This window comes from Fukomys damarensis, unplaced genomic scaffold (genome assembly GCF_012274545.1).
Source record: "Fukomys damarensis isolate Sample0158 unplaced genomic scaffold, DMR_v1.0_HiC HiC_scaffold_36, whole genome shotgun sequence".
Taxonomy (NCBI): Eukaryota; Metazoa; Chordata; class Mammalia; order Rodentia; family Bathyergidae; genus Fukomys; species Fukomys damarensis.
This window is the reverse complement of record NW_022900948.1, coordinates 20,783,116-20,799,543: the sequence shown is the minus strand read 5'-3', so window position 1 is coordinate 20,799,543 and position 16,428 is coordinate 20,783,116. Positions and strand designations below refer to the sequence as shown.

The window sequence follows — 16,428 nt, the reverse complement described above, 5'->3', positions numbered from 1 at the left end:
TATCATTTTGTTTTATTATGAATAATATTATTTATATATGTTTTGATACAACTCTGTGTTGTCATTACATAATTTAAATTTTTACCATATTTATTCCATGAAAATAAATTTCCAGTAGACTTCAAGTTAAAGGTGAAAAATGATAAATCTTAAATATGATAGATGATTTAAATTAATAACAATATCATATCAAACATAAGATAGTGGAATAAAATTAATAATATATTTTCTGCTAATCATTTCCTTTTCTCTATTCTACTGTATTTTAATAAATGCAGCAATAACCCTATAATTTAATGGATTAATGATCACTGAAGGATAGAAAATCTATTGTACACTGGCCTGCACGTATAAAAATTTCAATATGATCTATTTATCCAGATGCACCAAATTATATCAATTTAGAATTAAGAGAGATTAAAGTTAGTCTATATTGAGTACTTATACTGAGAAGGCATTTAAATCCAGAGTTATGGAAGCCATTCTTTTAGAAAGAGATCAAAAGTGCCTACTTCAAAGAAAGCATGAACAAAGGTATATATTCAGAGAAATGTTGAGGTAAACCACATATTAATATATGGCCTGAGTTCCTACTATTCAGTTTCCTGATTCCAGCCTCAAGGCCGGTTAAATTTCCTTCCTAGGATTCTGAGAGCTATCTGTTAAGTCTTTCATTTATTGACCTAAGCTAATTTGAATGTAGTTGTATATTAGGCAACATTTCCTAACAAATATTTACTAATGAAGAGAAATACTTTATTGGATCAAAAAGTTCAGCTTCAATATAAACATTACACATGAAGCATGTATTCATATCTGAGCATGATGGCTCACATACATAACCCCAAAACTTATGAGATCAACACATGAGAATTGCTAGGAATTTTAAGTAATACTGGGCTACAAAGTGAGACTTTTCAGGAGACAGATTAAGGGTGGTGGGCAGCCCAACATTTAGTCTGTGGCATGGATGCAACTGGGGACTTTAAGCCAGCTCTACATTGACAAACAAGAGAAAAATCAATAACTGGGTGACTTTAAGTTTTGCACTTCACTGGAAAGGAAGCTTCTGTAAAGTTGAGGCCTATAGATTTGGAGCAGCTGAGAGTAGGGTTGCTGAAAAGATTAGTATTAAAAAGAAGCCAAATACTTTACAACAGGACAGTAGAAAAATGCTTTGAGGTCATATGAGGTATCAGCCCCACCCTTTAAAGACTCAAAATTGAAAATGTGAAAATTTTTGCTTTGCAAAAAGAACCCAGAGCATCATACTCCAGAACTGCATCCTAGGGAATACTTATCAGGGTTAGGGCTCACAGTACTCAGACATCCCTGCATGAAGATACTCCTACTGCTAGGGACCTTGATCTGGCAGCATAACTTGGCATCATCAACATAGCATTGCTTTTACAGACATGCAGAGTGCAAGAGCTGTAGGGTCAGGAGAGTTTCCTCACAGATTTTGGAATAAGGCTGGGAGGCCAGGCAGTGTAGAACATTTTTGTGGTTTACAACATACATAATTTAATGTAACTATAAAGATACAAAGTTAACTGTACTTTTGTCTAAACATTATGTGACATAACTGTTTTACCTTGCTAAGTTCTGCTTAATATTTTAAAAGTATTAAGCAGTATATTGAGAGTCTTTTAATACTACATTTAAATTTGCTCTCAGAAATTTCGCAATTTGCTTTTTATTCTTTAAATGGAGAAAAGGTGGTGACTTTTTCCATTTAAAAAGAAATGCTAAATCATGGTTAATCTTATGTATAGTACATCGTGTCCTCTTCCATAAGGAATTCTAAAACTTTTATCTTTTTCACTGACCCTTGTCAATACCTCATTCATTTGGCAATGTTTTCATGTTCTATTATTTATTGCAACGAGAAAGACTGATACATTTTCATAAAATGTGTATCAATAAATTATACACTTTAAAAATATTAAGGAACCATTTAAATCTTTTGATGGTTTAAATTATTTAACAAAATAAATCAATATTAACTTACCATTTATGTCCGTCTTGACTTACAAGTGAAACAGTCTACAAGCATAAACTTGATTGTGGTTGTTTCCATTTTAGAGACAGTGATATTGGCTCCCAAATGAGTATAGATAAATAATGGCATTGTTTCTCTGCTTTTTTTCCCTAGAATGGTCTTGCTTCTTCCCTCCTTCCTCTTTTTCTTTTAAATTATCTTTGGTATTTACTTTAAAGAAAACTTGCTCCATTTCTTTTGACAACTCTTACAGTTCCTTATTAAATTTATGAACGCAGCTTGGAATTTTTTTAAATCTATAGTTATGACATATCCTTTCTTGAATTTTTAAAGTATTCATTGAACCGTTTTTAAAAAATTGTATCCATTTTTTGATGTTTTTATTTGAATATTCCTTTTTGAGTCCTTCTGGAGATGTTTAATAATCCATGCCTTCTAATAGGCATATTTTCCAAATCTTCAAATGGATTCTGCCTCAAATTTTATTAAATTTTGCTATGTAAGCCCTTATATTCTTTTTTGACTCTCTTTTAAAATATCTTTTAGTAGGTTCGAACCCTCTTTTTCTCTCCCGATCCCATTTCTGGCTGCCAACTGTGCTTCATCCTATAAGCTTCTCCACATCTGTGTTGCCCAGGGTCTACTTGCCCTTCTTTGCATCCTTCTTGGCATCTTTTTTGGCGTCCTTTTTCCCTTCAGCAGATTCTGAGGCAACTTTCTTGGCGTCTTTCTTGGCATCTTTCTTGGCGTCTTTCTTGGCATCTTTCTTGGCGTCTTTCTTGGCATCTTTCTTGGCATCTTTCTTAGCGTCTTCCTTTGATTCACTTTCTGAAGCACCCGGCTTCTTTTCATCTTTCTTGTCTTTCTTTTTCGCATCTTTCTTAGAATCCTTTGTTTCATCACCTTTCTTCGCCCCATCCTTCTTTGCACCTCCCTTTTCAGGTTCTGAATCTGTAGTTGCATCTTTGCCTTTTGCATCTTTTTTACCTGTTTTTGCATCTTTCTTTGACCCGGGTTTTTCGCCTTCGGATTCTGTAGCTGAATCCTTGCCTTCCTTCGCACCTTTCTTTCCTGCTTTTGCACCTTTCTTTGACCCGGGTTTTTCACCTTCGGATTCTGTAGCTGAATCCTTGCCTTCCTTTGAGCCTTTCTTTCCTGCTTTTGCACCTTTCTTTGACCCGGATTTTTCGCCTTCGGATTCTGTAGCTGAATCCTTGCCTTCCTTCGAACCTTTCTTTCCTGCTTTTGCACCTTTTTTTGACCCGGGTTTTTCGCCTTCGGACTCTGTAGCTGAATCCTTGCCTTCCTTTGAACCTTTCTTTCCTGCTTTTGCACCTCTCTTTGATCCGGCCTTTTCGCCTTCGGATTCTGTGCCTGAGTCTTTGCCTTCCTTTGAACCTTTCTTAACTTTTTTTGCACCTTTCTTGGCCCCTGCCTTTTCGTCTTCAGTTCCTGTATCTGAATCCTTGCCTTTCTGTGCATCTGCCTTAGGTTTCATTTCTGACTCTGATTCTGATGTATCCTTCTGTCCCTTTTTACCCATACCTGGAGATGAATCCAACTTTGGGGAAGGTGCTGTTTTAGGTGGAGGTTTTCTCCTGGCAGCTAAATAAACAGATGGTCTTTCAGAAATTTTCATTAAAGACCGGTGCATCCATAATGGTCGTCTACGTTCGTGCCCTAGTTTTTCATCATCAATTGTCTGAATATTGATTAGAGTAATAAAGAATAAATTGTGAGACACGTAGCATTTAACAACTATCAATTATATTTTACTTTGAACCATAAGAAATTTCAGTTACTTATTTAAAAATGGATAAAAGATAGATCTTGATATAGGTTCTCACTTTCAAAGTCTCTGGAAACTAAATCCCTGACAATTTAGATAAAAACTTGAAATACCTCCTTCTTGGTAACATATAAATTTGATATTATCAGGTAGATAACAGAAATAGTTAAATCTCTAATATTCAGTAAATAGTAGATGTATTTTATTTTTAACTGCTAATGAAATATTTCCAGATATTACAATTTATTTTAGGAATATTATACACATAAAAATAAAAGCAAAAATAGTAAAATAAAAATTAATGATCTATTTAATTTGTGAATATGTTTCTTTATATATTTTCATTCCCTATGGTAACTCCAGAAATGTTGTGAGATGTTTATTGTTCAATACTCAGAATCTTGAATTCTAGGTTGTATGAAGCAAGGAAGCTTTAAAACTTCCTTAGAGCATAATGTAATTCCACAGCTATATTGAGGAAGTTTCTCTAGATGGTGTACATTTACTAAGTGTGTATATTAACTGCCAAGTCGCATTTGCAGATTTCTGTGCTTCTCATACACATGTTATACAATGGAGGACAAATGAGCAAATAGTTAATGAGACATATGGGATAAAATGAAATGTAAATAAAATACATTTATTTTACCTGAGTAGCAGGATTTGAATTATTTTTAAATGTGCTGTCAACTACAGCATTAAAATAAGGTATGACTTCTGTCTATGTTTCTTCAGTTAAATTTAATTTGAATATAAAATGCAACTCCACAATTTCACTAGCCTTATTTCAAGTGTTCCTTAGCCTCAAAGGACTGAAAGATATAAAATATTTCCATCATCTTAGAAATTTTTTGGTCAGCTCTGACGCATATTATGTAATAACTATATTATTTCACAAAATTATATTTCATTACTTACAGAAGTTGTACTTTTATTTAGTTGGGAAGGTATTGTTCTCCTTTTTGTTCCTGGCCTTTGTGGTTTGGGAAATGCCAGGGAAAAGTGTTGTTGATTCCATGATTTTTTGCTTAATTCACTGACTAAAATAAGAAAAAAAAAATACACATTTCAGAGTAAATAGTTAGAAATTTATAGATGTGGAATGGCACTAATTGCAATCCATGTTGTACAAATGAATAAACAAATAAATCAAATTATGGGTTACTTTTAGCCATATATTTGAAATTCACTATAATCAATTTGAGAAAAAATTGATTTTTTATTTATACCAGTTTTTAGATACCTACATAAAAATGTCATTATGAAACTAACATAGTCTATAATGTAAAGCAAAGAAACAGCATTTTTGTTTCCATTTACATTTTTCTAACTCTTCCATTCTATGCTTTCTTTCCTTCCTTTCTTCCTCTCTGTTTCTTCTTCCTTCTTTCTTTCTTTCTTTCTTTCTTTCTTTCTTTCTTTCTTTCTTTCTTTCTTTCTCTTTCTTTCTTTCTTTCTTTCTTTCTTTTTCTCTTTGTTTCTTTCTTTCTCTCTTTATTTCTTTTTCTTTCCAAATCCACTGAGAGCAGAAATCATGTTAACCATTTCCAAGGCCCCCAAAGTATTTAGTACAATCATGTCTGGCATAAGATATTCTTTAATTATGTGATGGACTTTAGGTATTAAGGTTTATAATCCCTTAAGTTAATAATTATTATTCTAAGCTGAAAGAATGAATGCTACAAACTTAAAAATCAGATTGCTATTGTCAATAGGCTTAATAAATAACATTGATAAACATGTGTATGGAATTGTGGCTGAGAAGGTGAAGGTACCTGAAAACTCCAGTAAAATTATTTAAGGATATTTAAGTGAAAAATGAGTTTTATAAGAGACGTCATAACTCTAAGTATTTTCAGTATTTTTATGTGCAGTTGAAAAGAGATTTCCCATTGATCTTCTAATGGCAGTATTAGGATCAGAGAGATTAATGTACAGAATGAAAAGCATATTTAAGCTCAATACATGAAGGGAAATTACTTGCTATTAAAGTCATTGAGAATTAGATTTGCCTTATCTAGCAAAGATATTTTTTTGCCAATGATAAACTAGTTGTAATCTATTAGGAAGGTAGTAAAAGAAGTTGGGTCAGAGATTGTTTGTCCAGTTTCTATAGCAGTTTTCCAATGTAAGATTATTTGATTACATGACTTCTAACCTAGAAATATATCCACCTTTATATCACAGAATATATTTTCTTACTCTTCATTGAGTATATGAGGAAGATAACTTGAAAAATAAAACAATCATTAGTTGTACTCTATGGCAGTTTTTGTTTTATCATTTTGAATGAAGGATGATAATTTAATCCTGAAATTAATCATGTATCTTTACAATATAAATATTAAATTCTTTCTTACCTGGAATGTAATTATCATATGTTCCAAAGTTTATTTTTTGGCTATCAAAATAAAATGGAAAAGTTTTAATTAATTTTGCAAAATCGCCCCATTTAAAGATCATCATTATATATTAGCATTTGCCACTGAAACCTAGATGAACATATTTGCACTCACAGATCTTCATTATTATGTAAGATAATCTATGAGTAAGGTAAGCATGAAAAATTGTGTGCTCGAACTTCAGCAGGAGAGAGAGGGAGAGAGAGAGAGAATATCCATTTATATTTATATGCTTCATAAATAATATAAAATATTAAATACTATACATACATATATACACATCTTCCCAATTTACTCTGCATTACATATGTACATTTTTAAAAATTGCAAATTTATGATCAAATTGTTTTTCTTATCTCACACTACAGATTCTCTTCCATTTAGTTTGATCCAAGACATCATTAACAGCCTGTTTAAGAGAGAACTCTCAAAATATTATCATGACTTAATCAAATCTAAATCATTAAATAGAGTATGTTTCTTTGTGTTTGCTTTTTTTTATGTCAACCATTGTTCTTGTTCTCTATGAAAATTTGATTAAAATCAATGTTCCAAACTGTTTTCTATTTATAGATCCATACTTTTTTATTATTCTCTGTACATGTTTATTTCCATAAGTGGGAGTTTCATTATTTAATTTTTATTTCTTTGTCATCAAAACCCACAGTAAGATATCTTAATGAAATACTATTGCATGTTGTTATGTTATATTACTGATATAGAATCATTGTTGTTCATGAGTAAGTTTGAGGCTTTTATGTGCACATACATACACATTTCAAACACATATATAGTGTCTTATTTTCATAGTACAAAAAATTAAATATTTAGAGGAAAGAAAAACCTCATCATAATGTCTTTATTCAGACATGAAGTTCCCAACTTGAAACCTGGTATATTTTTGTCACTTACCAATAATTTTAATCAATCAACTGAATAAAACATTGTCCTGAGCTCTAAAAGATACAATAGAAATAAAGAATAGTAAGAGGGCCTTACTCCTTCTAACTCCTAACTCCCCTTCCCAAAGGGTAAGGTTATATATTGAAAAGTTTATTCATTATAAACATATTTTGTATTAGTTCTCCATTCTGATTTTTTCACATGGTTAAATGTGATGATTAATAACTACCATGAATTGTCATATTCTAAGCTGTACTTGATTATATTGTTATTGCTGATTGTACTGCTTGGTCTAGTGTTGTGATTGATATAATCATTTATCTTTCCTGGTATAATGAAAATGATTCTGCCTCAGAGTCCCTAGAGACACAATACCCTAAGACCAGCTATATCTGGAAGATACCTCTGAGAAGCAATTATTCCATAACTTTTTAAATACAAACAACAAAAATATTTATAATAAGCAATACTGAAATATTTACCCAGGAATTAAACCTAGGGATATACCAACAATAATAATAAAATGAAATAATATTTAACCAAGGCACAAACCCAGTCTTCCAGCTTCCTTAAGGAAAATTATGGGGGAAAAGAATTGGAAAACTCTGATAATCAACCACGTGGAAAACCTGAACTGATACCACTAAAAGTAAAAAAAAAAAAAAAAAAAAAAAAAAAAAAAAGATGAATGAGGCTCTAGAAAAATTCAAAACAAATAGTTTACATTAACTACAGAGATGTACATCAGGATAAAAGTGATTATTAGAATCTCTAGAAGAGAAACAGACAAAAAGTAGATGAGTTCAAGACCATGATGGTAACTGAATGCTCAGCATAGGAAAGAAATGGAATCCATGAAACATATTCAAGCTGATGTCCTGGAGATTAAAAACTCTATTGAAAGTATACACATCACACTTAACCAATCTAAAGACAGAATATCATATATAGAAAACAGGATGGTGGTAGGTAACCATGAAAAGAGGGAACTCTTAAAAATAGCAAGGGATCATGAAAAATCAATCCAACAGCTACTAGATGACACAAGGGAGAATAATATACTATTGATAGGAGTCCATGAAAAAGCAAGAGAAAGTAAAAAAAACATAAAAATAAATTTTCACAGAATTACTGAAAGAAAACTTCCCCAACAGAGCAAAAGAACTTTATATACAGATAAATTAATCATATAGAACTCCAACTAGCCACAATCAAAAAATCTACACTTAGACATATAATAGTCAAGATCCTGGAGACCCAACAGAAGAACAAAATATTACAAGCAGTTAGAGAAAAGAAACAAATCTAATGCAAAGGAAAGTCCATCAGAATCACCACAAACTTTTCAACATAAACCCCCAAGTCAAGACAGCCTGGAGTGAGATATTTCAAGTCCTAAAACAAAAACTCCAATTTATACTGATGTATCCTGTAAAAATATTTTTCAAAATTGATGGGGAAATAAGTTACTTTCATGATAAAACATCTGAGAAACTTCATGAGTACCAAACCAGCACTCCAAACTTTTTTTTTTTGGTAGCAGGGATCAAACTCAGGCTCTTCTGCTTACAAGGCAGGAAGCAGAACTACTGAGCCAAACCCCCTACCCTCCAAACAATTCTTAACAATATCCCAGAAAAAGACAATGAAGGTCTCAACTCCATGAGGCCCAACAGAGCAAATCCACCAGGCAACGAAAGAAATTAAAGGGGAGGGGGGAAATTAAAAAGAAGCAACAAGAAAATAATATGACAATTATAATTCAATACATATCAATTATATCTATCAATGTTAATGGTCTCAATTCACCAATCAAAAGAAATAGACTAGAAGAATGGATTAAGAAGAAAAATCCAACAATATGCTGTATACAAGAAATGTACCTAGCTCAAAAAGAAACTCATAGACTGAAAGTAAAAGGATGGAAAACAATTTTCCATGTGACAGGAACCTGGAAAAAGCACGGGTCGCTATCATATTTGTAGACAAAGTAAATCTCAAACGAAAATTAATGAAGAGAGACAAAGAAGGTCACTATATCCTTGTAAAGAGAACAATCCAAAAGGAGATGACAATCATAAATATATATATACACTAAATATTAATGCCCCCAACTATACAAAGTAAATATTAAGTGACATGAAAAAACAAATAAGCACTAATACAATTGTATTAATTGATACAATTGTATCAATTCCCCACTATCACAAATACATCATTAGACAAAAAATCAACAACAGTGGGCTAGGGATTTAGCTCAGAGGTTCAGTGGCCTGCCTTGCAAGCGCAAGTACCCGAATTCAATTCCCGGTACAAAAAAAAAAAAAAAAAAAAAAAAAAAAAAAAAAAACAACAAAATACTAGAACCAACTAAGCTTCTGAACAATGGACTTAATAGATTTCTACAGAGTATCCCATCTCACAAAAATAAGAACATACATTCTTCTTGGATGCACATGGGTCATTCTCCAAAAGAGACCATGTAGTAGCTCATAGAACATGTTTAAGTAAATGCAAAGGAATGGAAGTTATCCCGTGTATAGTACCAGACCACAGTGCAATTCTATTGGAGATCAGTAGCAAAAGAAACCACAAGAACTTCATATTAGAAATTGAATAGCATTCTCCTGAAAACCAGTGGGTCACAGATAAAATTAAAGAAGAAATTAGACAGTTTTTACAAATAAATGAGAATCCAATACAACACACAGGAATCTAGGGACACTGTGAAAACAGTTCTGCAAGGGAAATTCATAACAGTGTATGCTCACATTAGGAAAACAGAACAAACTCAAATAAACAACCTAATGTTGAATCTTAAGCACCTAGAAAAAGAAGAGCAAGACAAACTCACAGCTCATACAAGGGAGGAAATTATAAATATCAGAGCAGAAATCAATGCAATTGAGACTAGAAGAATGATACAAATATCAACAAATCAAAGAGTTCATTTTCAAAAGAATAAATAAGATTGATAAACCTTTAACCAACATTATCAAAAAAGGAAAAAAAAGCTCAAATTCATGTAATTAGGAATAAAATAAGGTGAAGTCACAAAGATCTGCACAAATCCAGAAAACTGTCAATAGCCTGTTCTAGAATAAAACAGAGAACACAGAAGAATTGTACATATTTCTAGAAACATGTGAATTAACAAAATTGAATGAAGATAATATAAAAATACTAAACACCCCAATTACAATCAGAGACATTGAAAGGTAAGCAATACTTTCAAATTCACACCTGGAAGCAAGTGTTATTTTACTTCTAAAGCCAGGGAAATACCAAATTGAAAAAGAGAACTGGAGGCCAATCTCCCTAATGGACATAAATGAAAAATTCCTCAGTAATATACCGACCAACAGAGTACAGAGTGTCATCAAGATTATAAAAGCTGACCAAGTGGGATTTATCCCAGGGATTCAAGGATGGTTCAACATATGTAAATCAATAAATGTAATACACTATATTAACAGAGTCAAGGACAAAATTACAATCATCTCAATAGATGGAGAAAAAGCATTCCACAAATTTCAACACCTATTTATGATAAAACCTCTGAAGAAAATTGGAATAGATGATCTTTATCTCAACTTGATAAAAGCTATCTATGAAAAACCAACAGCCAACATTATACTAAATGTTGAAAAACTGAAAACCTTCACACTAAAATAACGAACAAGACAAGGATATCCACTATCACCATTCCTGTTCAATATAGTTTTAGAAACAATAGGCACAACAATTAGACAAAAGAAAGAAATAAAAGCAATAAAAATGGGAAAGGAAGAAGTTAAACTGTCATTATTTGCTGATGATGGGACACTCTACCTAGGAGACTCCCCCAAAAAAACTCCACCAAAAGACTTCTAGTGTTAATTTACAGATTCAGAAAAGAAGCAGAATACAAGGTAAACACTGAAAAAACAATTACCTTCTTGTACACAAATAACAGACTCACTGAGAGTGAAATTATTGAAACAATCCCTTAACAATAGCACCCCAAAAATGTAATATCTAGGAATCATTCTAACAAAGAAAGTAAAAGACCTCTACATTGAGATTTACAACACACTGAAAGAAGAGATTGAAGAGGATATTATAAAATGCAAAGACATCACTTGTTCCTTGATAGGGAAGAACCAATATAGTTAAAGTGGCCATACTTTAAAAACTGCCATACAGATTCATTGAAAATTCCAACAGTATATTTCACAGAATCAGAGAAAAAAATTGAAAAATTCTTTTGGAAACAGAAGATAGCAAAAGCAATTCTAGGCAACAGAGACATGGCAGGGGATATCACAATCTCCAACTTGAAACTATACCACAAAGCCACTGTGATTAAAAAAAACAAACTACATGGTACAGGCAAAGAAACAGACTCTTCTATTCAGTGGAACAGATTAGAAGATGCAGAAACAACTCCTGAAATACTCAGCTAGCTCATCTTAGACAAAGAAGCGAACCATCCTCACTGAAAGAAAGATAGCCTCTTTAATAAACAGTGTTGGAAAAAACTGGATTTCAACTTGCCCAAGATTAATGCTAGTCCCCTATCTTTCACTATGCACTAAACTAAAATCCAAGTGGATTAATGGTATAAATATTAAAATAGAAACACTAAACTTTCTGAAAGATAAAATTAGTTAGAACTCTTCAAGATATTGGCATAAGAAAAGGCTTTATGAACAAATTCTCAGTGACACAGGAACGAGCACAAAGAATCCATAACTGGAATCTCATCTTTTTGAAAAGCTTCTGCAATATGAGAGGAATCACCAGCAGAGTTGAGTGAGCTCACAATGTAGGAAAAAAATTTACTAGCTCTTCCTCAGATAAAAGCTTACTATCTAGAATATATGAAGAACTCAAAAAAATCAGTACCCCCAAATATAAAGAAACAATTCAAAAATGGGCTTCTGAAATGAAAAGACAGTCCTCAGACAAATAATCAAAAGCAGCAAATAAACATATGGAAGTTCAGCCTCACTGGACATTTGAGAGATGCAGATGGAAACAACACTGAGATTCCAACTTACCACAGCAAGAATGACTGTTATCAAGAAATCAACCAAATGTTGGTGGGGTTGTGGGGAGAAAGGAACCATTTTCCTTTGTTGTTGGTGGGAGTGCAGACTGCTGCAAGACTGTGGGTATCAATATGGAGATTCCTCACATAAGTAGGGTTTGAAGTGCCATTTTACCCAGCTATTCCTCAGCTGGGTATCTTCCCAAAATAATTAAAAGAATCATGCCACAGTGATGCACCCATCTTTATAGCAGCACAGTTTGTAATAGCTAAAACTTGAAAACAGCCCACTTGCCCATCAACCGGAGACTGGATAAAGAAGATGTGGGTTTTTTTTTTTTTATAAAATGGAGTACTACTCAGCCATAAAGAATGAGAAATTAGAGACACAGCTAAGTGTATAAACATTGAGGCCATGCTCTTAAGTGAAATTATTAAGACACGTGTAAATACCGAATATTTTCTTTGGTGTGAAAAACTAAAAGTGTAAATAAGAATCAAAATGTATAATCAATATTGTGTAATAGTAAAAAATGGTGTAAAAGAGTAGAAGATTGGGAGGGGTAGGGAAAATGTAAAAAGGGAAAAGGAAAAACATAAGAAAAAGAAAACTTGAAAACAATGTCTTTGTAAACGCAAGGGTGAAAGGGGTGATGGGAGGCTGGGGAATGGGGGAAAATAAGAACCAAGATAAGTCATATAAAGGTACAATATTGCAATGGTGAGTGTAATTGTGTTGTATGCCTAATACGTACCAATAAAATTAATTTAAAAGATACGATGTGATGACCTACCAATTATCCAAACTAATGTTAACTAAATATATTCATTAAAATTATTTGATTTATAATGTTGGTATATCTGTTTGGACCTAACTAATATGCATTTAAACACAACTGCAGATATTTTGATTCCTGCTTTATTCCAAATTGTGTGAAAGAGAAAATGTTTCATGCTTCCGAATAATATTATTTTGTCTTTCATTAAGTTTGTTGGTATATTTTAGACATACAGTACAGTTACATTCATCATTAGGAACTTGTACCTTTACGTGACATATCTTGGTTCTTATTTTTCCCCATGCCCCTGCCCTCCCTTCAAACACTGCACCCCTTCCTATTTACAAAGACTTTGTTTCCATTTGGGGGAGGGTTCCAGGGATCGAACTCCAGTCCTTGCACTTGTGAGGCAGGTGGTGGAACCACTGAGCTAAACTCCCAGTTTGTTTCCATTTTTTTCATTTTTTAATGAATAATATTAAATTTGAAGTTTGAGAATAGTACATACACGTGGTGTTTTAACATCCTTATATAATCATCAGAACATATTCTGGTTTTTTAGAAGTTGAAAAAGTATTTCAAAATTAAATAGTTCTTTCTAAAGAACCAATGACAAAACAGAAAATTCAGTGAAAACTTGTGAAAGAGAAACAGGTTTACAAGAAATTATTGTTGTCTTATGTCAAAAGCACAGAGAAAAAATTGTAACTTTAATAAACCCCCAAGAAAAAAGATTAAAATCAGTATGTTGAATATCAGCATTAGGAAAACCATATGAGAAAAAAATGTCAGAGCAGGAAAGATGTTTCAATTCATATTTGCAGCCAATATTAGTAGCCTGCAAACCCTGAATCATTAATAAAAATTAAAATTACAGGTGAATATCCCTGCTCAGTATAGACATATGCTTTCTTAAATTAAAAAAATTCTATTATGAAATGTGTAAAATGGCTAATACATTATGATAATTGAAGTTATTCTCCAAAATATAAGGTTATTTTACCAAAGCAATCACCCTCAGTGACAAAACAAATAAGCAAATTAATCAAATGGTTAAGCTCACAAATCTTTGAGAAAAGTAATATTCACTCATAATTAAAAACTATGGAAAAGCTAGGAAGGTAAAATATTTTCCTTAAAGGTTAAAATGTCTAGAAAATATCTCTTACTGAAATTAATGCTGACATTTTTACTGTCTTTCTTCTATAATTTCATTGGGGAAATGATCAATTGTAGTATTTTTATTCAATGTTGTAACCAGGCCATAATTTGTTCTATAAAGAACCAATTCAAGATTGGAAAGAGAGAAGTTGATTTTTTTCTGTTTGCAGAGAACATGAGTGGATGAATAGAATAACCAATGACATCTATAAATTAATCAGAGGTGTTAAGTGGATGGGATGAGACTATACATAATGTATACATAATGTAATCTCTGCATTACATAATGTACAATTATATTATTATATTACATTATATAATCTCTGATTATATTAATTATAATTCTACCTACCAAGAAAACAGAAGATGTAAGCGTACTAAAACTCTAAAATTTACAGTGACATTAAAACACATTAGAAAGTTTATTAATAGAATTGAATTGAATGCTAGACCTAATGCACCTAACAGACAACTATAGAACATTTTATTTAATAGTATATGGAATATTCTCTAAGCTATGCAACACGATAAGCCACAAAATCAGTTTAAACAATTTTTTCAATTGAAAATTTGTCTACTGTCCACAATGCAAGAAAAAAAACTAGAAATCAATAGCCAGAAATTTTTCTGCAATATATAGACACATGGAAATTACTCTTGAACAACCAATAGGTGAAGGAAGAAATTCAGAAGTAAATCTAAAATTTTATTAAAATAAATGAAAAAACACAATATATCAAAATCTGTGAGAGACATCAAAAGAAGTACAAAAAGGTAAGTGAATTTAGAACAATCAGCATCCATTTCAAAATTGCAGGATGATCTCAAACAAAATACTATCTTTGCATCTCAAAACACTAAAAAACAAGAAATGGAACTGAAGGGCACTAAAGTATGTGAAACAAAATCAAGCACAAACAGACAAGTCCAATGAAATGTGGAATAGGAAATGATTGGTCTTACAGAAGTTCAGAATATAATTTTGATTATTTTAGGAGATATGTTCAATCTGATTTAAAAATTAAGTATTATATACATGTATCAAATATAATTTTCTGATTTTATGTGATGTTTTATGCTTAAGCATGTTAAAATAAAGATATAACATTATTCTGTCATGATAGACATTAGAACATAGAGCACTTTGTAATAGTCATCAAGTCCCTCAGCCCCAAAGGTAATGACAAATATATTCAAAATTGGTCTTAAATGGTTGTGTTCTAAGGAAGAAGACACCATGCCTATGAAAAACCCATTTTAATTTCAAAGTTTATAGCTCATCTTGCTTTTCACAGCACTACTAAAAGCTAGCCATTCTTTTCTTTATATTTAAAAATTCCTTTCCTTCATCCACTTTTCTTTGAAAAGGTTCACATATTTGGAAGTACTCTTTTTACGTCTTATTTTAACAGAAAATTAAGTATAAGGAAACTCCCTCATTAAACTTCTTATGTCAAAATAACCTAGTCTCTATTACAGAATATTTTTACATACTGAATGTTTTTCAAGGGAGACATAATTAATGATTGTCTAGTCTTATTTTGTAGGGCTGCTCAACTCTCAAGTTTTACCCCCCCGTACTCATAACCTTTGAAGTTCAGTAGCTCTCCTTAGTCACTTTGATATTCATAAAACAGGTTCCCAGAAATTTCCAAATGGATTCTAGGGAGACGAGTTTTTTTAAGAATCATGAATTGTTTTATTTCATATGCCCCAGTATACAGGGTTTACAAGTCAGTAAAAAACACATTCAAAGCCATCTATTTTGGTGAAGTATATGAACTAAGTCTTAGAACAAAGTAACCTATGATGTTGCTTGAGAATGTAGGTCCTTAATTAAACACATTCTCTTTTGTTTGTGAATGGCATAATAATAATGTAGTAACCATCACCTCAGAACGAAGAGAAAAGCTAAATAAAGTATCTGGTTATTTTAAAACAATAAAAAAAAATGTGACAAAAGGACTTACAATCTTGGTACAGACATTTTTCCCTCCTATGACTTGGCCAGGACTTGTGTGTTGTAAATTCAGATTAGTGATGTAGAGCGGCGACATCATAAAGAGACCAAGAATATTGAGATTTAAAGGGGAACAACAACAGAAGCCAATTCTACCTGTTCTTTGTGCTGACTAAAATTCTAACATTTAAGTTTATTTTTTCTTTCTATAATTGACTGCATTTAAAAATAACTGATTGATTTACATATTTATAAAATATGTGCTTTGATTTTTCATGTTGTTTTAATTTATTGACACATATGGAAAAAGCAAATCTAACCATTTAACTCTGAAGATCAGTTACTGTCTTAATTTCCCTTATATATCTTATGCCAAACCCATTGCCTATCTTTATATTTC

At 31.9% G+C, this 16,428-nt stretch overlaps 1 protein-coding gene across 2 annotated transcripts; it reads right to left on the bottom strand.

Annotated features, from left to right (window-relative positions):
- Window positions 1-2,361: 2,361 nt before the first annotated feature.
- Cylc2 (cylicin 2) lies at window positions 2,362-16,112 on the bottom strand. Of its 2 annotated transcripts, XM_010614333.2 has the most exons (4): window positions 16,039-16,112; window positions 6,152-6,192; window positions 4,710-4,831; window positions 2,364-3,704 (listed from the first exon to the last, which is right to left on the bottom strand). In XM_010614333.2, exons 1-4 carry the CDS (start codon window positions 16,053-16,055, stop codon window positions 2,643-2,645), a joined length of 1,242 nt encoding a protein of 413 aa, XP_010612635.1. In that variant the 5' UTR covers window positions 16,056-16,112; the 3' UTR covers window positions 2,364-2,642. The 2 variants fall into 2 exon arrangements, with proteins under 2 accessions (XP_010612636.1, XP_010612635.1); XM_010614334.2 differs by lacking the exons at window positions 6,152-6,192; window positions 16,039-16,112 and adding an exon at window positions 5,112-5,139 and having other exon boundaries at window positions 2,362-3,704.
- Window positions 16,113-16,428: the final 316 nt, after the last annotated feature.

Excerpts from the sequence above, each read along its gene's own strand:
- Cylc2 (XM_010614333.2), bottom strand. Across the intron at positions 4,832-6,151 it reads ATATGATAATTACATTCCAG|TCAGTGAATTAAGCAAAAAA; the intron begins GTAAGAAAGAAT and ends TTCTTATTTTAG. Across the intron at positions 3,705-4,709 it reads TAAATAAAAGTACAACTTCT|ACAATTGATGATGAAAAACT; the intron begins GTAAGTAATGAA and ends ATCAATATTCAG.